The following is a 21,191-nucleotide window of genomic DNA, read 5'->3' as shown; positions in this document are numbered from 1 at the left end:
GTGTGTATATACTGTATATGGTGCTGTGTATATGCTCCATATATGTGTGTGTATATATGTAATGTGTATGCTGCATGTGTGTATATGGCGCAATATGTTTGTGTGTATAAAAGGTGTGTATATATTGTATGTGTGTGTGTATTCTGTATGTGTGTATATGGTAATGTGTATATGCTCTATATATGTGTGTATATGTAATGTGTATATGCTACTATATGAATGCTGTGTTTATGTATAAATGGTGTGTATATATTGTGTTTGCGTGTATATTTTGTATATCTGTATATGCTCTCTATATGTGTGTATATGTAACGTGTGTATATGGTACTATATGTATGCTGTGTTTATGTATAAATGGTTTGTATATATTGTATGTGCGTGTATATACTGTATGTCTGTATATGGTGATGTGTATATGTAATCTGTGTATATGGTACTATATGTATGCTGTATGTATGTATAAATGGTGTGTGTATACTATATGTATGTTTATGCTGTATGTGTGTATATGGTGATGTGTATATGCTCTATATATGTGTCTGTATAGATAATGTGTGTATATGGTACTATATGTATGCTGTATGTATGTATAAATGGTGTGTATATATTGTATGTGTGTGTATATTCTGTATTACTGTATATGGTGATGTGTATATGCTCTATATATGTGTGTATATGTAATGTGTGTATATAGTACTATATGTATTCTGTAGGTATGTATAAATGGTGTGTATATATTGTATGTGTGTGTATATTCTGTATTACTGTATATGGTAATGTGTATATGCTCTATATATGTGTGTATATGTAATGTGTGTATATAGTACTATATGTATTCTGTAGGTATGTATAAATGGTGTGTGTATATTGTATGTATGTTTATGTGATATATAAATGTGTGTGATTGTAACTTATGTGTGACTATACAGATATGTATATTTGTTTTAAGGGGAAGGGGGCCCCATTCATTAGTCTGCTATAGGGCCCGGCCTCTCTTAGTTACATCCTTGTTTGCCCCCCATATTGTTAAGGGGAGGTATTTTTTTGTGGAACAACCACTTTTGTCTTCACAATATTTACTATTTGAGGTCACTTCCCCAGACTCTGCCATGTACAGGATCACTCAGGGATTTACTGCCTGGACGCTTTATGACATGTGTCCATAATCCTCTGATCTCCATAGAAGCTGATCTGTTATCCCGCACCCCCCGGGAGGACAGGCCACCTCTATATGGTGCACACTGTATGATCCCTGGTGGTCCTAGCAGACCCCAATCATGTCCTTTGTGGCATCATAGCATATAGCAGGGGAGCCCTGCAATCTACAGCCTCCTTCTTATATGATAGCAGTACTTTTTATCGTTAGATTTCGGTACAATACAGTATTATTTAGGCCCTATATTTAAGCACTCTGTGATAACTAGTAGGTGAGTATGATATGGCGGCATTATGGACTTCAGTGCCTGAGATTATAGAGATTATATGAGATTGTTATAGGCTAAGCATTATATAGCTGTACCATTTACATCCTATATGGTATAATATTAGTTGGGCTTTTCATTTACTACGGCACAGCACTGTCTGGCGGTATTATTTTGGTACCTTATGGAATATTTGTTGGGCCAGTATTATCTGGGCTCTTTCTTGTACTGCAGGGGCTATAATTTATGCATTAATATTGAATCAGTTTTATTCAGGCTTTCATTCACTTACTGCAGTGCTACACTGTGTGGCGGTATTATTTAGACATTAATGAATCAGTATTATTCAGGCTCTTTCATTTACTGCAGTGCTACACTGTGTGGCGGTATTATTTATACATTAATGAATCAGTATTATTCAGGCTCTTTCATTTACTGCAGTGCTACATTGTGTGGCGGTATTATTTATACATTAATGAATCAGTATTATTCAGGCTCTTTCATTTACTGCAGTGCTATACTGTGTGGCGGTATTATTTATACATTAATGAATCAGTATTATTCAGGCTCTTTCATTTACTGCAGTGCTACACTGTGTGGCGGTATTATTTATACATTAATGAATCAGTATTATTCAGGCTCTTTCATTTACTGCAGTGCTACACTGTGTGGCGGTATTATTTATACATTAATGAATCAGTATTATTCAGGCTCTTTCATTTACTGCAGTGCTACACTGTGTGGCGGTATTATTTATACATTAATGAATCAGTATTATTCAGGCTCTTTCATTTACTGCAGTGATACACTGTGTGGCGGTATTATTTAGTCACTCTATGGCACAATTAATGAATCAATATTATTTTCTTTCTTTGATTTATTGCAGTTCTGCACTGTCTGGCGGTATTATTAGGGAAGTATAAGGCATTGTTATTGGGTCGGTATTATTTTGCCTCTTTCATGGTATATGGCGGTGATCAGGTACTCTATGGCAATATTATTTAATTAGTATTATTTTGGCTCTTACATGTACTACAGAGTAGCAGCGCGTGGCGGTATTATCTAGGTACTATGTGGCGCTGACATTTGGTCAGTGTTCTCTGGGCTCTCTATTACACTGCAGTAAAGCACTGTTTGGCGGTATTACTCAGGCACTATATGACATACGAGTATGAATTTATATGCTACAGTGTATAACTGTCTGGCGGTATTATTTATTCTTCTTTTTGATACACTTTGCTTATAATTTTTATCGTTGCACCATACACTGACATGAAGCAGAGGTTTTGGTGAGAAGTTGAACCCACAGTAGAAAGTTGCAGAACATTTTGTAGCCAGGTCTGGACACTGGTGGTGACAAGGTGACATTGTGCCACCTCCGCAGTCCTCGCCGGGCGCCCAGTCATTTTTTCGGCACTTCTAGATAAAAGTGAATGTGACGGGGAGGAGCGGGGGACATTGTCGCGGAGGTTATTTGTAAAGCGCAGAGTCAGGATCTCGTCGCGTTGTGCCGACAATGTGAAACTAATTATCCAGAATTCGGATAATTATGGATATAGCACCAAAATATGCAGTGGCGTTGTACAAACAGCCCTATTGAACATGGGAGGGGGTAGAGTGGAGCTGAGGGGCAACTTTTGGGGTCTGGGGTCCCAGTGTAGACTGGTGTGTACTGGTGTGTATTTCCGCTGCTCTGTAATAAGATCCTGGAGGACCCGAGGTGTCGCTGGAGGTTTCGCTAATTGTCAGGACGGATCTATGAAGTGTAACGCAGCGGAGCCCCAGAGTCAGCAGCGGGAGGCGCCATATGGTGCTAATTCAATCAATGGGTCTCAGCTACTAAAACTAGACGGGGGGGGGGGCTCCATGTATAGCCCCCAAGCCACCCAGCAAAGCAATGTATGGCAGAAACCAATAACTATAAATAATACCGCTATACACCAAAGAAATACTGTACAGCACCTCAATAAAACTGCCATATAGTGCACAGTAACTACACTATAGTAATTACATGGAAAGGCAAAGAAACTATTCACAGGGTCTAAATAACCCCATAAAGCGTTTAAATAATATCTTATTCAGCACATAAACTAATATCACCATAAACTACCTACTGCCATATAGTGCTATAAAAATATAATAATACAGAGCCCTGTAAGTGCCCTTATAATATTACAGACAGTGCCCAAGTATTCACACCACATTGTTCCCAAGTTATACTGCCATGTAGTGCCAAAATATCCAGTGATATGCCAGTAATACCACCTTAAAGTATCTAAGTAATACCGCCGCATACTGTGTAAAAAGTATCACACACACTTCCTTTATGTTATCACAGACAGTGGCAAACTAATAACACCATAATGTATCCATGTAAAACCGCCATATAGTACCCAAATAATATCACAGGATGTGCCCAACTAATACAACCATACATTTTCCAAGCAATACCACCATTTAGTATCGAAAATAATATCACATACAGTTTCCAACTATAAACACCATAATGTATCCATAAAATACCGCCATATAGTGCCCAAATAATATCACACACACTGCCTTTACGTTATCACACACAGTGACAAACTAATAACTCCTTAAAGTATCCATGTAATACCGCCATATAGTGCCCAAATAATATCACAGGTAGTGTCCAACTAATAAAACCATACATCTTCCAAGTAATACCACCATATAGTATCAAAAATAATATCACATACAGTTCCCAACTATAAACACCATAATGTATCCATGCAATACCGCCATATAACGCCCAAATAATATTACAGGAAGTGCCCAACTAATAACACCATAATGTATCCATGTAATACCGCCATATAGTGCCCAAATAATATCACAGGAAGTGTCCAACTAATAACACCCTAATGTATCCATGTAATACCGCCATATAGTGCCCAAATAATATCACAGGAAGTGTCCAACTAATAACACCCTAATGTATCCATGTAATACCGCCATATAACGCCCAAATAATATTACAGGAAGTGCCCAACTAATAACACCATAATGTATCCATGTAATACCGCCATATAGTGCCCAAATAATATCACAGGAAGTGTCCAACTAATAACACCATAATGTATCCATGTAATACCGCCATATAGTGTCCAAATAATATCACAGGAAGTGTCCAACTAATAACACCCTAATGTATCCATGTAATACCGCCATATAGTGCCCAAATAATATCACAGGAAGTGTCCAACTAATAACACCCTAATGTATCCATGTAATACCGCCATATAGTGTCCAAATAATATCACAGAAAGTGTCCAACTAATAACACCCTAATGTATCCATGTAATACCGCCATATAGTGTCCAAATAATATCACAGAAAGTGTCCAACTAATAAAACCTTACATTTTCCAAGTAATACCACCATATAGTATCAAAAACAATATCACATACAGTGCCCAACTATTAACACCTTAAAGTATCCATGTAATACCTCCATATCATGTTATATAATTCAAGCATGATCTGCCATCTAATGAGGGTCAACCCGGGTGTTGTGAAGTGAATAGGGATAAGCTGTAATACCTCACACTGCCTCAGGGGGCGCTGTATCTAGGGAAAAAAAGCAGGAATATTCATTCTAATTGTGCACCACCTCTGTGATATAAGCAGACAACCATGTGGCGGTATATAATATACTATGTGATCAGCGCTAATCCCCCAGGCCGGCTCTGTATTGCAGAATTATGGGGATTAGAAGGTTTAAATTGCCTTATAATACACAGAGGCCGAGCTGACCGGGGTCACGTCTTGTAACCTTACACGATCCCCCTGCGCTGGAGAATTAGGGTGAAGGATAAGATCAGGACTGTGAGCACCCGGGACAATGCAGGCCGGACATATAGAAAACTGCAAAACCAGAGATGTAGCAGAGCCGAGGCCGTCACCTAGGGCACAACACATTCAACTACACCAAGATCCAGTATATAACATCCAGCATCTTTATGATGAATAAATCTTCATTTATATAATGATTATGTGAAAGGAAACTGTCAGCAAGTTTCTGTTGGCGGATCAAATTTTAATAACTTTATTTGAATAATAATAATTAGTAATAATTATTCTTCTTATTATCAAATATATAATATTATTAAATAATATGAAAATGATATTATTAAATGATTAATTATTATTTGTAATATTCCATGGACACCAATAATTTATAAATCAGATCCATCAACGGCAGCTTGCTGATGGTTTCCACAAAATCCTGTTTTATATACAAAGAAATAACAAGTGATACTTTAATCTCGTCATATAAAAACCAAATGAGAAGATCTGGAGAATCCAAAAACAGGCAGAAATGAGACTAAGAAATGACTAGAGATTGAAAGAACGATAAACAGAAGCTTGCTGATGGTTTCCCCACTGCACCAATTAAAAAAAAACTAGCAGAATAAAGTAAATTAACACCACCATCATGTTATTTGAAGGCATCGAATAAAGATCTCAAGGATCCGTTCCAAGTTTATAGTGATATATAATAAAAAAAATAATAGAGAGGTCCAGCAACAGAAGTTGCTGATGGTTTCCTCATAATTTAATTTTTGCGCCATCCGTACATTAAAATATAAAGTAACATTATGATCATCATGTCGCAAAACGGCAAAGATCCAGTGACAGGACGGAACCATTATGAGTATAAAGCCATAAATAGAGAATAATTGTATGAGTTACAAAATAATTAACAGCAGTTTGCTGATGGTTTCCACGTCATTGGCAAAACCAAATCAATATAATCTTGTCTTGGAAGATGAGATGAAAAAAACCTCAAGATTCATTATAAATTGAATTCCGCAATAATTTGAATATCAAATCCATCAACAGCAGCTTTCTGATGGTTTCCACTCAAGTTTATTTTGTGCAACGCACACAGGAAATAAAAATTGCAATAGAAATTAACACTATAATCGTGTCATACAAAGGCAGGGGTGAAACATCTAAAATCCATTGGGAAGTAGAAACCATTACAAGGTTAAATCAGTATGAATAACAGGTTCATTAACAGCAATTTGCTGACAGTTTCCACACACATAAAAAGTAACCTAAAAGCCATGACAAGAACATCTTATGGATTTGTTGTAAACTTATTAATGTGACGCTATAATCATCATGTAACGGCAAAGATCCAGTGACAGGAAGGAACTATGATGAGTTTGAAGCAATAAAAAGACACTGATGATATGGAAAATGGATTAATTAACAGCAGTTTGCTGATGGTTTCCACATCCTTTGTTTTGTGCATGGAAAAAAACTGGGAAAAACAAGCAAATATAATCATGTCTCGTGAAGGTACAGATGGAACATCTCAAGGACCCAATATAGGTGTCATGGATCAATAATATGAATATCAGATCCATCAACAGCCTCTCTCTGATGGTTTCCACAAAATTTTATCTTGTGCATTGCACTATAGTCATGTCATACAAAGTCAAGGAGGACACATCTCAAAGATCCAATGAGAGGCAGAAACCATTACAAGGTTGAATTAATGACTAGAGACCAGCAGTATGATTTACAGATTCATTAACAGCAGTTTGCTGATGGTTTCCACATTCATTTGTATATTACACAAATACATAGTAACGCTACAATCATGACGAGAACATTACATAGAGGCCAATATTATGAATCACAGATCCATCAGCAGCAGCTTGCTGATTGCTTCCACATATATTCTATTTTTGTGTGTGCATTGCACAAATAAAAAACATAAAACATGACATAAAATGTCATGTAAAATAATAAGCTTATAATGAATCCTTAAAGAAAATCTCCCATCAGAATCCATCCTGATAAACCAGGGACATTACTCATAGATCCAGGCTCCGGGACTGTGGTATTGTCTTGTATTTGTTATCCATGGCCTCCTGCCTTCTAACATCAACTTTTATAATTATGCTAATGAGCCATAAGTGCTATGGGGTTGTAACCAGAGCCCCTGTGTGCTGTATTTTCACAGGCTGTTACATTGTCTGCTCCCTATGCATTTCCTCCCTCCCTCTGCCTGATGTAATATCACATAGCAGGAGGGGTAAGTGCTCCTGCACAGTGTAATAGCCTGTGATGCTACAGCACATAGGGACTTTGGTAACACCCCCAGGAGCCCTTCAGACTCATTAGCATAATTACAAAAGTTGATATTAGAAGGAAGGAGGCCATAGATAACAAATATAAGAAGATTACCACAGTCATGGTGCCTGGATCTATGAGTAATGTCCCGGGTTTATCATGAGGAATGTTGATGGTAGATTTCCTTTAAGGATTCGTTATAAGTTTATTACATTACATAGAGACCAATATTATGAATAACAGATCCGTCAGCAGCACCTTGCTGATTGTTTCCTCCTATATTCTTTATTCTTGCGTGTGAATTGCACAAAATCGGAAAAAATCCTACAATTCAGTAGTAGATTTATCTCCGATATTCCGGACTCTACAAGTTACTGCCCCCTGTCCCAAAAATGTGATTAAATGTGGACGTCGCTATGAGAAGATGTCAGGGCATGCAGTCCCACCGCTGCTATAACCTGCTACAATCTATAGAGACTTAAAACTATAGAATGTCTTGGTTTTTTTAAAATAAAATGTTACAAAATGTTCTTTTTCCGCACAATTTCTCGTCTATAATTGGCACTTTTGGCGCTGCCCGGCTGCGGGGATAATGGATTCCTGTCTGCTAATACAGCGCATTTATCTCTCAGCCTTTACACCGAGAAATAAAAGAATCCTTAAGATGCAAAGCGGCAAATCCCGCGGCCGCCACCACACAGCGTCCTCACAGCTCATTCACATTCTCGCTAATTCCACCATTATTCAGCTTCTTATTCATGGCTCACACCCGCACCCAGCTTTCCCAGACGCTCGTATATCGCCTCTTTGTAAAGCCGGACAAGAGCGTCTCTTAAAGACTTTGAATGAATTCATGATTAACTCGCAGGCGGAAGGCGGGATTATGTCTGCGCTGAATTGTGTTACCGTCCCTTTAAGGGAAGGGTTTAGGTGATACCTGCTTATTACTGTGACTTTAAGGTGATGCTCACTACCAGAATTACCGCACTGATACAAAGTGTCCAAATTCAACATCCTTGAAATAGCTTTATTATATGTGCGCAGGACCTGTGGTCACAGGACCTTCTGTGCAGGTCCTCACGTCAAGGACAGAGCATCAAGGCCTTATAAATGTGTTCAGACAGACAAGTCCATTTCAGATTTCTGCAGCCCAAGATAACAAAAAGTGCCCACAATATCCTGATTGTATTTATTACTATTATTATTATTAGAGTGCAGGACCTGTTGTCACATGATTATATGTGCAGGTCCTCAAGCCAAGTGCAGAGCAGCAAGGTCACAGGGAGGGAGCTACTATGAAGTGTTCAGGTCAGTCAATATCAGACCCCCACACAGGGTTGGAGACAGTACAGTAACCAAAATGAACAAAGTATGTGTACAGGACCTGTTGTCACATGATCATCTGTGCAGGTCCTCATGCCAAGGAAAGAGCACCAAGACAACAGAGTGGGAGTTACTATAAGGTGTTCAGGTCAGTCAATATAAGACTCCCACACAGGATTGGAGACCATAAAGTAATCAAACTGAACATCCTAAGTATGTTTGCAGGACCTGTTGTCACATGATCATCTGTGCAGGTCCTCATGCCAAGGAAAGAGCACCAAGACAACACGTGGGAGCTACTATGAGGTGTTTAGGTTAGTCATTAGTCAATACTAAACCTCCCGCAGTGCAAAATGATATGAAGTAAGCAAACTGAACATCTTAAGTATCTGTATTACTCTATGTGGAGGACCTGTTGTCACATGATCATCTGTGCAGGTCCTAAAGTCAATGGCAAAGCAGCAGAGTCACATGGAGAACAGTCGGAGCTACTATCAGGTCATTCAGTAACCGACCTCCTGCTAGATAGTAACATTGGCCTAAATGTAACGTACTAAATATATGTATTCTGCATTGTATTATATGTACACAGGACCTATTTCTGTAAAAGGACCTGAATGCAGGTCCTCAGGCCAAGCGCAGAGCAGCAAGAGGAGAAGAATAGGAGAAACAATGAAATGTAACAAACTACCCTGACAGGATAAACCTTTGTGTTGTGATTCTGATGGATGTGTCTCACAATGGATTCTGTAAACTGGGTTCAACTGTAACAAACCCTCAGCTGTAGAAGTGTATATTGGTTTTCCTTCACCTGGGGCACAGATTCAATGTGATCTCCTACTACAGCGCTCCCCCATCTAAGGCTTATGGCCCATCTGACTACCCCTTACTCAAGGGTATTGGAAAGGGGTAGATTTTCTGTAGCAAACCCTCAGCAGTGAGCAGTATGGAATGAAATGTAGATCAGCATGACAGTAGGTGCACACTCGGCTCCTTCCGCACATACTACAGCCTGGTAAGTGACTTCTTAACCCTTTGTGTACCCGTGTGAGTGGCACGTGAGGAGGCGGGTGCTGGCACACACTGGGCACGCTCTGATTCATCGCTGCTGTGAGAAGGCGCAGGCTATAATCACAGGTAAGAGAACTATACTTAGCGGAGAGAGCCCGGGAGGCGACACATAGCCCGCAGCGACTTCATCACCTACAACGCCAACCTGTCATTTCCTTCTGTACAGACGACTGACACCATCCAGAGAGGGACAGGAAGGTTTATCATAGGGACAGAACGCACCTCCTAATGAAGGGGAGCGACATATGACCCCCCACATTCATCCTATACAAGTATTATGTGCATAATCTATAGTACAGGTACTTAGTCACTGAATAGCGACATTTGCTGAGTGTATCATCACTGTATGAAGGTATTTGATGGTATATGATCAGGGTATGGGATATATGGTCAGTTTATGGTGGTATTTGTTCATTGTATGGTGGTTTATGGTCACTGATGGGGATTTTTGGTCAGTGTATGATGGTATTTGGTCCCTGTATGGTGGTATGCAGTTACTCTATGTTGGTAATTGTTCAGTGTATGATGCTATATAATCACTATACGCGGTCATATGGTAACAGTATGGTGGTAATTGGTCAGTATAGTATTTGGTCAGTGTATGATGGTGTATGGGCGATGCATGGTGGTATTTTGTAATTGTATGGTGGTGTATGATTACTGAATGGTGGTATTCGGACAGTGTATGATGCTATTTGATCACTGTATGGGGTCATATGATGAGTTTATGGTGGTGTATGGTTACTGTATGGGGATATATGTTTGGTGTATGGAGGTAGTTGGTCAGAGTATGGGGGTATTTTATAAATGTATTATGATTTATGGTCAATATATGTAGTATTTAGTCAGTGTATAATGTTTAATGTATGTTGGCACTGTATCTAATCAGGGTATGATGATCTATGGGTAATGTAGGGTTATAATTAGTGAGTGTGTATTGGTCATTAGTGAGTGTATGATGGTATATACTCAGTGTATGTATCCAATCAATGTATGGAAGAGCATGGTCAGTGTTGGGTGGGATTTGTTCTGTCTTTAATGTGGTCGCTGCGTGGGGCTTTATGGTCAGTGTATGAAGGTAACTGGTCACTGTATGATGGTATATGGTCAGTGTATGATGGTAACTGGTCACTGTATGATGGTATATGGTCAGTGTATGATGGTAACTGGTCACTGTATGATGGTATATGGTCAGTGTATGATGGTAACTGGTCACTGTATGATGGTATATGGTCAGTGTATGATGGTAACTGGTCACTGTATGATGGTATATGGTCAGTGTATGATGGTAACTGGTCACTGTATGATGGTATATGGTCAGTGTATGATGGTAACTGGTCACTGTATGATGGTATATGGTCAGTGTATGATGGTAACTGGTCACTGTATGATGGTATATGGTCACTGTATGATGGTATATGGTCACTGTATGATGGTATATGGTCAGTGTATGATGGTATATGGTCACTGTATGATGGTATATGGTCAGTGTATGATGGTAACTGGTCACTGTATGATGGTATATGGTCAGTGTATGATGGTAACTGGTCACTGTATGATGGTATATGGTCAGTGTATGATGGCAACCGGTCACTGTATGATGGTATATGGTCAGTGTATGATGGTAACTGGTCACTGTATGATGGTATATGGTCAGTGTATGATGGTAACTGGTCACTGTATGATGGTATATGGTCAGTGTATGATGGTAACTGGTCACTGTATGATGGTATATGGTCAGTGTATGATGGTAACTGGTCACTGTATGATGGTATATGGTCAGTGTATGATGGTAACTGGTCACTGTATGATGGTATATGGTCAGTGTATGATGGTAACTGGTCACTGTATGATGGTATATGGTCAGTGTATGATGGTAACTGGTCACTGTATGATGGTATATGGTCAGTGTATGATGGTAACTGGTCACTGTATGATGGTATATGGTCAGTGCAGGGTGGTTTATGGTCACTGTATGAAGGTAACTGGTCACTGTATGGTGGTATACGGTCAGTGTAGGGGGTTATTGTTCACCCTATGGGTGTTTTTGGTTACTTTATGATGGTATTTTGTCAGTGTATGATGGTGTTGGGTTACTATGTAGTAGTAATTATACAATGTATAGCAGTAATTGATGACTATGTGATGGTATATGGTCAGTGTATGATGGTATTTGGTCAGTGTATGATGGTATGGGACAGTGTATGGTGATATCTGGTTACTTTGTATGAGTATAATGGATTGGGTTCCTATATAGTCAGTGGATGTGGTATAATATAATAGATGGAGAAGGTCTCAGAGTTTCCTTCTTACCTTTCTTTTTCCACCAGGGCCCCTCAGGTATTGAGAAGGAGAGATCCTTGAATTCGATATTCACCGCCGGCCTCCGGGGTAACGAGGAGAAGCGTTGCGCTTCCGTCAGGTTGTTATCAACTTTTTTTAAGTGTCCATTAAGCAGAGGGGTGTCCTGACTTCCAGCGCAGCTGGAGACCACTTCATCCAAGGACACACACACTGACTTCGGGTCCGACATTGCTGCGGCCGGGATGCTGGAATTCTGCAAAAATGTATAAAAATTCATAAAATATACAATATAAACATGGACAACACACCAATAAAACATGGGATTTCCTGGTTTAGGACCAACATCTATCAGCTGTAGAGGTTAGGAAGAGCATCTCCTTCTCTGGAGGACTCGACCTCTCCATACATTGGGCCATGTGTAATACTTTATTTCACCTGTGGTGGCGCTGCTGAAGATTATAATCACTGCAACAAGTGTTTCACTCTCTTTGGAGGTCTTGTCTGCTCATGGATTGCATTGACTGTCCATTGTCCTGAATAGAATGTGTGTAATGCCTTATTGTACCTGCGGGGGAGCTGTAGGGAAATTTTACACCTTTATTTTTTGAGTCAAACAACAAAACACCCTGTGATTGGCTAATTTTAGGGTTCTTTTTCGGACAGAAAGACCTTGTCAAAAGCAGACCGAGCTCATTTCGTTTGTATCAGCCCATCCACAGTTAAAAAATTGAGCTCGCTGGGCAGTGTCGCCCTAGAGATCATTGGGTCCATCATACAAAATAACCCAGTACATGTAAAAAGAATTTACTAGCCTCCAAATAGACCCCAATAGCCTCCAAATTCTGCTTCCTAGTCCATGACCTCCGATGGGCTCTGGTACTCCCCTGACCCACCTACCCCGACCTCTAGGCACTTGTAATTGAACTAAAATTTAATCACTTTATGATAAAAATTTGCTTGCTGTCAGTGAATGGAAGTTTATTTATTATTCAGGGAATTATATGTTTGGAAGTTTTTGTTTAGAACTCGTAGCAGCTCATTGATACATTGTTGCAACTTTGGAATTCTTTAGCCACTCCCTAAAGAACATTGGATGCAGGAAAATAGCGCCATCTAGTGTAGGGGCGTACGGTATATTCACCGTTTCTCCCGCAGTCCCTCTGTGTCTTTAGGTTCTGGCACATTGTGGAGAGTTTTGTGATCCTCCTGCCAGATTACACAACGTTCAGCCGTTCCGGGGCTCCGGGGCATCTGATATAAGTCTCTAGGACAAAAAGTTCCAATCTTTCTCGTCCAGTTCCCAATGATCAAATATCTCCCCGGGGGCACGGAGACAAAACCCAAGCGATTAGGTTACCCCCCCCCCCCCCTACCCACCCGCTGGAAAACACAGCGCACTGGTGTCAGGAAATCTGGATCCAGACTCCGCTGACTATTGAATCGCGGCAGGAATGAAGGCGGCCGAGACCTGAGAGCGAGGAGTGTGTCCCCCACATCTACGGAGCGACCATAGTACAGCACTGTAGTAAGGAGGGTTAAAGGGCATTGACCCTAAAAATAAAACCCCTAAAAGTAGCACCAAAAAAAAAAAAAAAGTCCCAAATTCTCTCCGTAATAATCATGATCCCAGCCCAGAAAAGAGAGGTGCCCAAAAGTGAGTGTTTTTGGAAAGCTTTAAAGGGGTCGTCCACTTTCAGCAGATAATTTATATTGTTCGTGTAAGGAAAAGTTCTACAATTTTCCAAAATACTTTCAGTATTAATTCTTCAAATCCTGCTCTTGTGATCCTGGGAACCTGTGACCAGGGATATAATGAGCCGTGCACCTGTGTAACATCACATGACCAGGGATATAATTAGCCGTGCACCTGTGTAACATCACATGACCAGGGATATAATGAGCCGTGCACCTGTGTGACATCACATGACCAGGGATATAATGAGCCGTGCACCTGCGTAACATCACATGACCAGGGATATAATGAGCCGTGCACCTGTGTGACACATGACCAGGGATATACCGAGCCGTGCACCTGTGTGACATCACATGACCAGGGATATAATGAGCTGTACACCTGTGTGACATCACATGACCAGGGATATAATGAGCTGTACACCTGTGTGACATCACATGACCAGGGATATAATGAGCTGTGCACCTGTGTGACATCACATGACCAGGGATATAATGAGCTGTACACCTGTGTGACATCACATGACCAGGGATATAACGAGCCGTGCCCCTGTGTGACATCACATGACCAGGGATATACCGAGCCGTGCACCTGTGTGACATCACATGACCAGGGATATAATGAGCTGTACACCTGTGTGACATCACATGACCAGGGAGATAATGAGCCGTGCACCTGTGTGACATCACATGACCAGGGAGATAATGAGCCGCGCACCTGTGTGACATCACATGACCAGGGATATAATGAGCTGTACACCTGTGTGACATCACATGACCAGGGAGATAATGAGCCGTGCACCTGTGTGACATCACATGACCAGGGATATAATGAGCTGTACACCTGTGTGACATCACATGACCAGGGAGATAATGAGCCATGTAGGACCGGTGGTTATCCACAGGAAGTAAACAATGAAGCTTCCTATAGAATCTTGAAGAGTCTAAGATCTGGAAGAATTTAAGGAATATAAAACATAGAATTTTTTGGAGTAACTAATGAACGTTCCTATAGAAGCAAGCAGAGATCTTGAAAAATGTAAGAAATAAATCTAAAACTTACAAATTTTCCCCCAAAATCTTTGAAGCCAAAAAGTGGCAATCGCTGTTAGAGCGCGGTTCACTTCAGGTTGCAGAGTGAAGAGGCAGGGATTGTCCCAGGACTCAGCTGTGAGGACAAATCCGCTTTTGTGATTCTGTCACAGAATGGAAACTGTTACATGGTTACTGCCACAATGAAAAAAAAATGGGGATCGGCGCCAAATGACAACAGGCTGCGAATAGTTAATGCTGCGGCGTCCATTCCCACATGTCTGTATACTGGGGGGCAGATTTTTGGGGGTTTGGGGTTGTAGTATATATATAGTGTGTAATGATATAAACCTGTGCCAGTTCGCGTAAAAAGGACCCGTGGTCACATGATCTGCGCAGGTCCTCAAGTAAGAGAGTGGAGATACAAAGTGAGGGTAGGAAGTATAATGTATTCACTTTGGACAGTGAGTTCTTCCCATGGGTCTGGACTTACTAGGGGTCTCGGGTTAATTGGGCAAGCAAAAGTTTTTGGAGAAGTTCATGATTTGAATCAAAACTATGGGGACATTAATCAGATTTATAATAATTTCTGCACAGATTAAAAAACGGCATTGCTTCTTCCAAATCACAATCACTTTGATGCTACTGTTTGCAGGGGAAAGCGTTCAGAATATGGAAAATGACCCCCAAGTGCTGGTCCGATCCTACAAACCGCACATGTTGCACAGGAGGGGAGTCCTTGCATCATTCAGAGATATTATGCAAGGAGTCCCTCTCTAAAGCACTGTAGCTACCGTGAGAACTGTTTGCGCCAGCAGAGTCCATTGCAGTATATCCCAGAATGAAGCAAGGACTCCCATCGTTAAGAAATAGTGAGAGCTCTTTCATGTGCAAAATATAAGGGGGGGGGGGGGGGGACATTCAACTCCCGTCGGTCTAATAAGATGTGGTCCAAAACTTTAGTCCAAGTGGAGTAATGTGGTCAAGGTCCATTATAAAGTAGATAAAGAGAATTGTATATATATTGTAGTCTCTGTGCTGTGTATATATATATATATATATATATATATATATATATATATATAACATGTAGTGTAGTCTCTGTATATATATATAACATGTAGTGTAGTCTCTGTATATATATATACATGTAGTGTAGTCTCTGTATATATATATACATGTAGTGTAGTCGCTGTATATATATATATATATACATGTAGTGTAGTCGCTGTATATATATATATACATGTAGTGTAGTCTCTGTATATATATATACATGTAGTGTAGTCGCTGTATATATATATATACATGTAGTGTAGTCTCTGTATATATATATACATGTAGTGTAGTCGCTGTATATATATATATATATATACATGTAGTGTAGTCGCTGTATATATATATACATGTAGTGTAGTCTCTGTATATATATATACATGTAGTGTAGTCGCTGTATATATATATATATATATATACATGTAGTGTAGTCGCTGTATATATATATAACATGTAGTGTAGTCTCTGTATATATATATATACATGTAGTGTAGTCGCTGTATATATATATATATACAGTATATATATATACATGTAGTGTAGCCTCTGTGATGTGTATATATATATACATTGTAGACGCTGTCTCCAGGCTGCTGGCAGCAGGAGGATGCGGTGATGCGGCGGGGCGCATGCGCAGCACATCCTGTAATCCTGAGCTCGGAGGTTACTGTCGGTCATTGCCTGCAGGTGCCGGAGGCTGCAGCCAGAACCGGGGCAGGACGCGGCTCTTCTCCGGCCCGCAGAGGGTTAACCCCGCTGCCTTATGCAATGCATCTCCAATATCACATTATAAGCACTTTATAATAACCCTGCAGCAGCCAATCACAGCGCAGATAGCAATTAACCCTGTGCGTTCAGGTCACCTATGCAGCATTAGTAATACTAGAGGGGGGGGGGGGGGGGGGGCAAATCTTTTGGGGAGGGGGTATCTGGGGATTATCATCCAGCCACCACGGGGTTAACAGTCACGTGACTCTCATTATCATCATCATCATCTCCATTAATGAGAGTCACAGCCATTAATGAGGACACGATTCACTTCCTAAAGATGTGTCCCATAACACAGAGGAGGAGCCGCACCGTGTGTACAGTGACCTCATCTGCAGGAGGACTACAACCCCCAAGAGGCAACCAGTGGAGACCGGCAGGAGGACTACAACCCCCAAGAGGCAACCAGTAGAGACCTGGAGGAGGACTACAACCCCCAAGAGGCAACCAGTGGAGACCTGGAGGAGAACTACAACCCCCAAGAGGCAACCACTGGAGACCTGGATGAGGACTACAACTCCCAAGAGGCAACCAGTGGAGACCTGGAGGAGGACACGGATCCCGACGACAAGCCCTGACATAGGACACACATGGTTTACTGCAGGAGGACTACAAGTCCCAGATTAGATTCCAACATTTGATGCCAAATGATGAGCTAAAAGTTCCAGAAGAACAAACACTGGTGTGTAACCTGCTACACGAGGACTACAACTCCCAGCAGGCAATTCTGTGCATAAGAAACCCGACTACAAGTCCCGGCAGTACATGACTTAAACAACAACATCCAGAGCTTTACAACCTGCTACACAAGGACTACAACTCCCAGCAGGCAGTTATTCTTTCAACAGCTCGTGGAGAACTACAAGTCCCAGGTTACCATATTCCATTGTGACCTCGGACATCAGTCAGTGCTGGTATAATATAGAGGCAGGGTGGGGGAGGGGAGTATACAGCACATAGAGGCAGGGTGGGGGAGGGGAGTATACAGCACATCCAGGGAGCAGAATACAGGACAAGAATAGAGATGTAGCAGTGCTCAGATTGTTGTCACTGACTACTCTGCTGTCAGGGGGATTCCTGCTGACTGTCCCAGCACTGCTACATCTGTATACTGCCCAACCTGCAGCTATAGTCAGTACATAGTGTATACAGAGATATAGCAGAGTTGAATGTGTCAGGTTTGTATGAGGGGGTCACTCACCATGGAGCAAAGCATATTAAGTGCAGCAATCATGTAGGTGTAGCAGGGCTGTGTATGTGCATGTAGTAGTGCTATGTATGTAGTAGGTACTGACCACATAGAAGGCAATGGTCAGGTAGGTGTGTGTAGGTGTAGAGTGCTGTGTTTGTAATAGGTACTAACCCTAGAGAGGGCCCTGGGCAGGCAGGTGTGTGTAGATGAAGCCGGCTGTGTGTGTGTAGATGAAGCCGGCTGTGTGTGTGTAGATGAAGCCGGCTGTGTGTGTGTAGGTGAAGCAGGCTGTGTATGTATTGGCACTCATCATAGTGGAGGGTACGGTGAAGGCAGCGGTCAGGCAGGTGGATGTAGGTGTAGCAGAGCTGTGTGTGTAGGTGTAGTAGAGCTGTGTATGTAGCCAGGACTCACCATGGTGGAGGGTACGGTGAAGGCGGCGGTCAGGCAGGTGGATGTAGGTGTAGCAGTGCTGTGTGTGTAGGGGTAGCAGAGCTGTGTATGTAGCAGTACTCACCATGGTGGAGGGTACGGTGAAGGCAGAGGTCAGGCAGGTGTGTAGGTGTAGCAGTGCTGTGTGTGTAGGCGTAGCAGAGCTGTGTATGTAGCAGTACTCACCATGGTGGAGGGTACGGTGAAGGCAGAGGTCAGGCAGGTGTGTAGGTGTAGCAGAGCTGTGTGTGTAGGTGTAGCAGAGCTGTGTATGTAGCCGGCACTCACCATGGTGGAGGGTACAGTGAAGGCAGCGGTCAGGCAGGTGTGTGTAGGTGTAGCAGAGCTGTGTGTGTAGGTGTAGCAGAGCTGTGTATGTAGCCGGCACTCACCATGGTGGAGGGTACGGTGAAGGCGGCGGTCAGGCAGGTGGATGTAGGTGTAGCAGAGCTGTGTGTGTAGGTGTAGCAGAGCTGTGTATGTAGCCGGCACTCACCATGGTGGAGGGTACAGTGAAGGCAGCGGTCAGGCAGGTGTGTGTAGGTGTAGCAGAGCTGTGTGTGTAGGTGTAGCAGAGCTGTGTATGTAGCCGGCACTCACCATGGTGGAGGGTACGGTGAAGGCGGCGGTTAGGCAGGTGGGTGTAGGTGTAGCAGAGCTGTGTGTGTAGGGGTAGTAGAGCTGTGTATGTAGCCGGCACTCACCATGGTGGAGGGTACAGTGAAGGCAGCGGTCAGGCAGGCCATCCCATCCCCTGTGCGCTGTCTACAGCTCCTGGTGCTGAACTGTGGGTCCTGCTGCATCTCCAGCCCCGGCGACTCCTTCAGTTCCACCCCCCGTTGCTGCTCATTGGCTGGGACGCGGCGCTGGGCGGGGCCTCTGGCTGCAGATAAACGTGCTCTTGTTTTCTTCTCAGTCTCCTTCATGTGTCATTATCTCCACAAGGAGAAGAGGAGGAGACGTGTAATGTGCATGTATGAGGAGGAGACGTGTAATGTGCATGTATGAGGAGGAGACGTGTAATGTGCATGTATGAGGAGGAGACGTGTAATGTGCATGTATGAGGAGGAGACGTGTAATGTGCATGTATGAGGAGGAGACGTGTAATGTGCATGTATGAGGAGGAGACGTGTAATGTGCGTGTATGAGGAGGAGACGTGTAATGTGCGTGTATGAGGAGGAGACGTGTAATGTGCGTGTATGAGGAGGAGACGTGTAATGTGCGTGTATGAGGAGGAGACGTGTAATGTGCGTGTATGAGGAGGAGACGTGTAATGTGCGTGTATGAGGAGGAGACGTGTAATGTGCGTGTATGAGGAGGAGACGTGTAATGTGCATGTATGAGGAGGAGACGTGTAATGTGCATGTATGAGGAGGAGACGTGTAATGTGCATGTATGAGGAGGAGACGTGTAATGTGCATGTATGAGGAGGAGACGTGTAATGTGCATGTATGAGGGGGAGACGCGTAATGTGCGCGTATGAGGGGGAGACGCGTAATGTGCGCGTATGAGGGGGAGACGCGTAATGTGCGCGTATGAGGGGGAGACGCGTAATGTGCGCGTATGAGGGGGAGACGCGTAATGTGCGCGTATGAGGGGGAGACGCGTAATGTGCGTGTATGAGGGGGAGACGCGTAATGTGCGTGTATGAGGGGGAGACGCGTAATGTGCGTGTATGAGGAGGAGACGCGTAATGTGCGTGTATGAGGAGGAGACGCGTAATGTGCGTGTATGAGGAGGAGACGCGTAATGTGGACGTATGAGGAGGAGACGCGTAATGTGCACGTATGAGGAGGAGACGCGTAATGTGCACGTATGAGGGGGAGACGCGCATAATAGGTTAATGATCTCCGGGGAGGGGGGCATGTCTGGAGTCAGGGTATTATAAGTCTCAGTGCACAGAGGATGTAGTGGATTTATGATACTTATACTCCTAGAAATCAAAGGAGATCAAAGTGTGGTGGGAGGGGACTGATATGCAAATAACAGTGTCCTATGCTGAGCAAAGACCACTCTCACACTGCTGCCATCCACAGCAAACAATACTGTAGCTGATAGGATATAAGTAGCAGTGTCATACAATGCCCACAAACCGATAACGATATTCTTGGAAAATAGAACCTACCCCAAAAATAGTCTACCACCTATTAACACAGTTTGGGTGTTATTTTAAAGAGGAGAATCTCCTCTTTAATATCACACAAGAAGTGACAGTCTTGAGTGAGAACTGTATGTGAAAGTCCCACTCCGCTTCTGTGGCACAATCCTTTTGCCATATTAAAGGAGAGATTCTCCTCTTTAAAATGACACCAGAAATTCGCAGTGAAATTCAGGGATTGGAGATCGATGATGTTCCAGAAGATGACGATAGGATCATACTCAAATGCATGATAAATTGTTTATGTTCAAGAATAAATGTGGATTTTATTCTTGGGGAAAAAAAATAAGACCTCCCGTGAAAATTAGACCTAACCCATTTTTTGGAGAAAAATAAAATAAGTCTTATTTTTAAAGGAAGAGGGTAACAATTAGATCTGGTAAACAATGTATAAATATTATTGACTGTGGTGGTCACAGGCCTATTAATGGGGAGGCCTCCTCAGGGGTGGGACAACAGATGACACACCTCCTTAGACCCGCCCTTGAATAGGAAAAGTTATTTCACCAGACGACTTAAATCCACCATGTGAACTGAGTCTTATAGCGAGGGCTCAGCCTGTGGGATGCCTGCCATTACACAGGACCAGTCTCGTGTCTATGGCATCCAGGAATGTAAGTACAACCTGCCA

General features: G+C 42.3%; 1 protein-coding gene across 3 annotated transcripts in view; it reads right to left on the bottom strand.

The window, feature by feature from the left end:
* ABCG1 (ATP binding cassette subfamily G member 1) overlaps window positions 1–19,212 on the bottom strand; it is a 58,190-nt gene extending 38,978 nt beyond the window's left edge. Inside the window, exons 1-2 of one of the 3 annotated variants that reach the window (XM_072138826.1) lie at window positions 19,106–19,212; window positions 12,239–12,482 (exon numbers count right to left, since the gene is read on the bottom strand). In XM_072138826.1, the coding sequence (XP_071994927.1) occupies window positions 12,239–12,482; window positions 19,106–19,204 (343 nt within the window). In that variant the 5' untranslated portion in view covers window positions 19,205–19,212. Of the gene's footprint in view, window positions 1–12,238; window positions 12,483–18,383; window positions 18,432–18,689; window positions 18,722–19,105 lie in introns of those variants that run through there. The other 2 variants (XM_072138828.1, XM_072138827.1) reach the window with 2 other exon arrangements.
* Between the last annotated feature and the right edge of the window lie 1,979 nt (window positions 19,213–21,191).

Source organism: Engystomops pustulosus, chromosome 2 (assembly GCF_040894005.1).
Source record: "Engystomops pustulosus chromosome 2, aEngPut4.maternal, whole genome shotgun sequence".
Lineage (NCBI taxonomy): Eukaryota > Metazoa > Chordata > Amphibia > Anura > Leptodactylidae > Engystomops > Engystomops pustulosus.
This window is presented reverse-complemented; position numbering and strand designations above follow the sequence as displayed.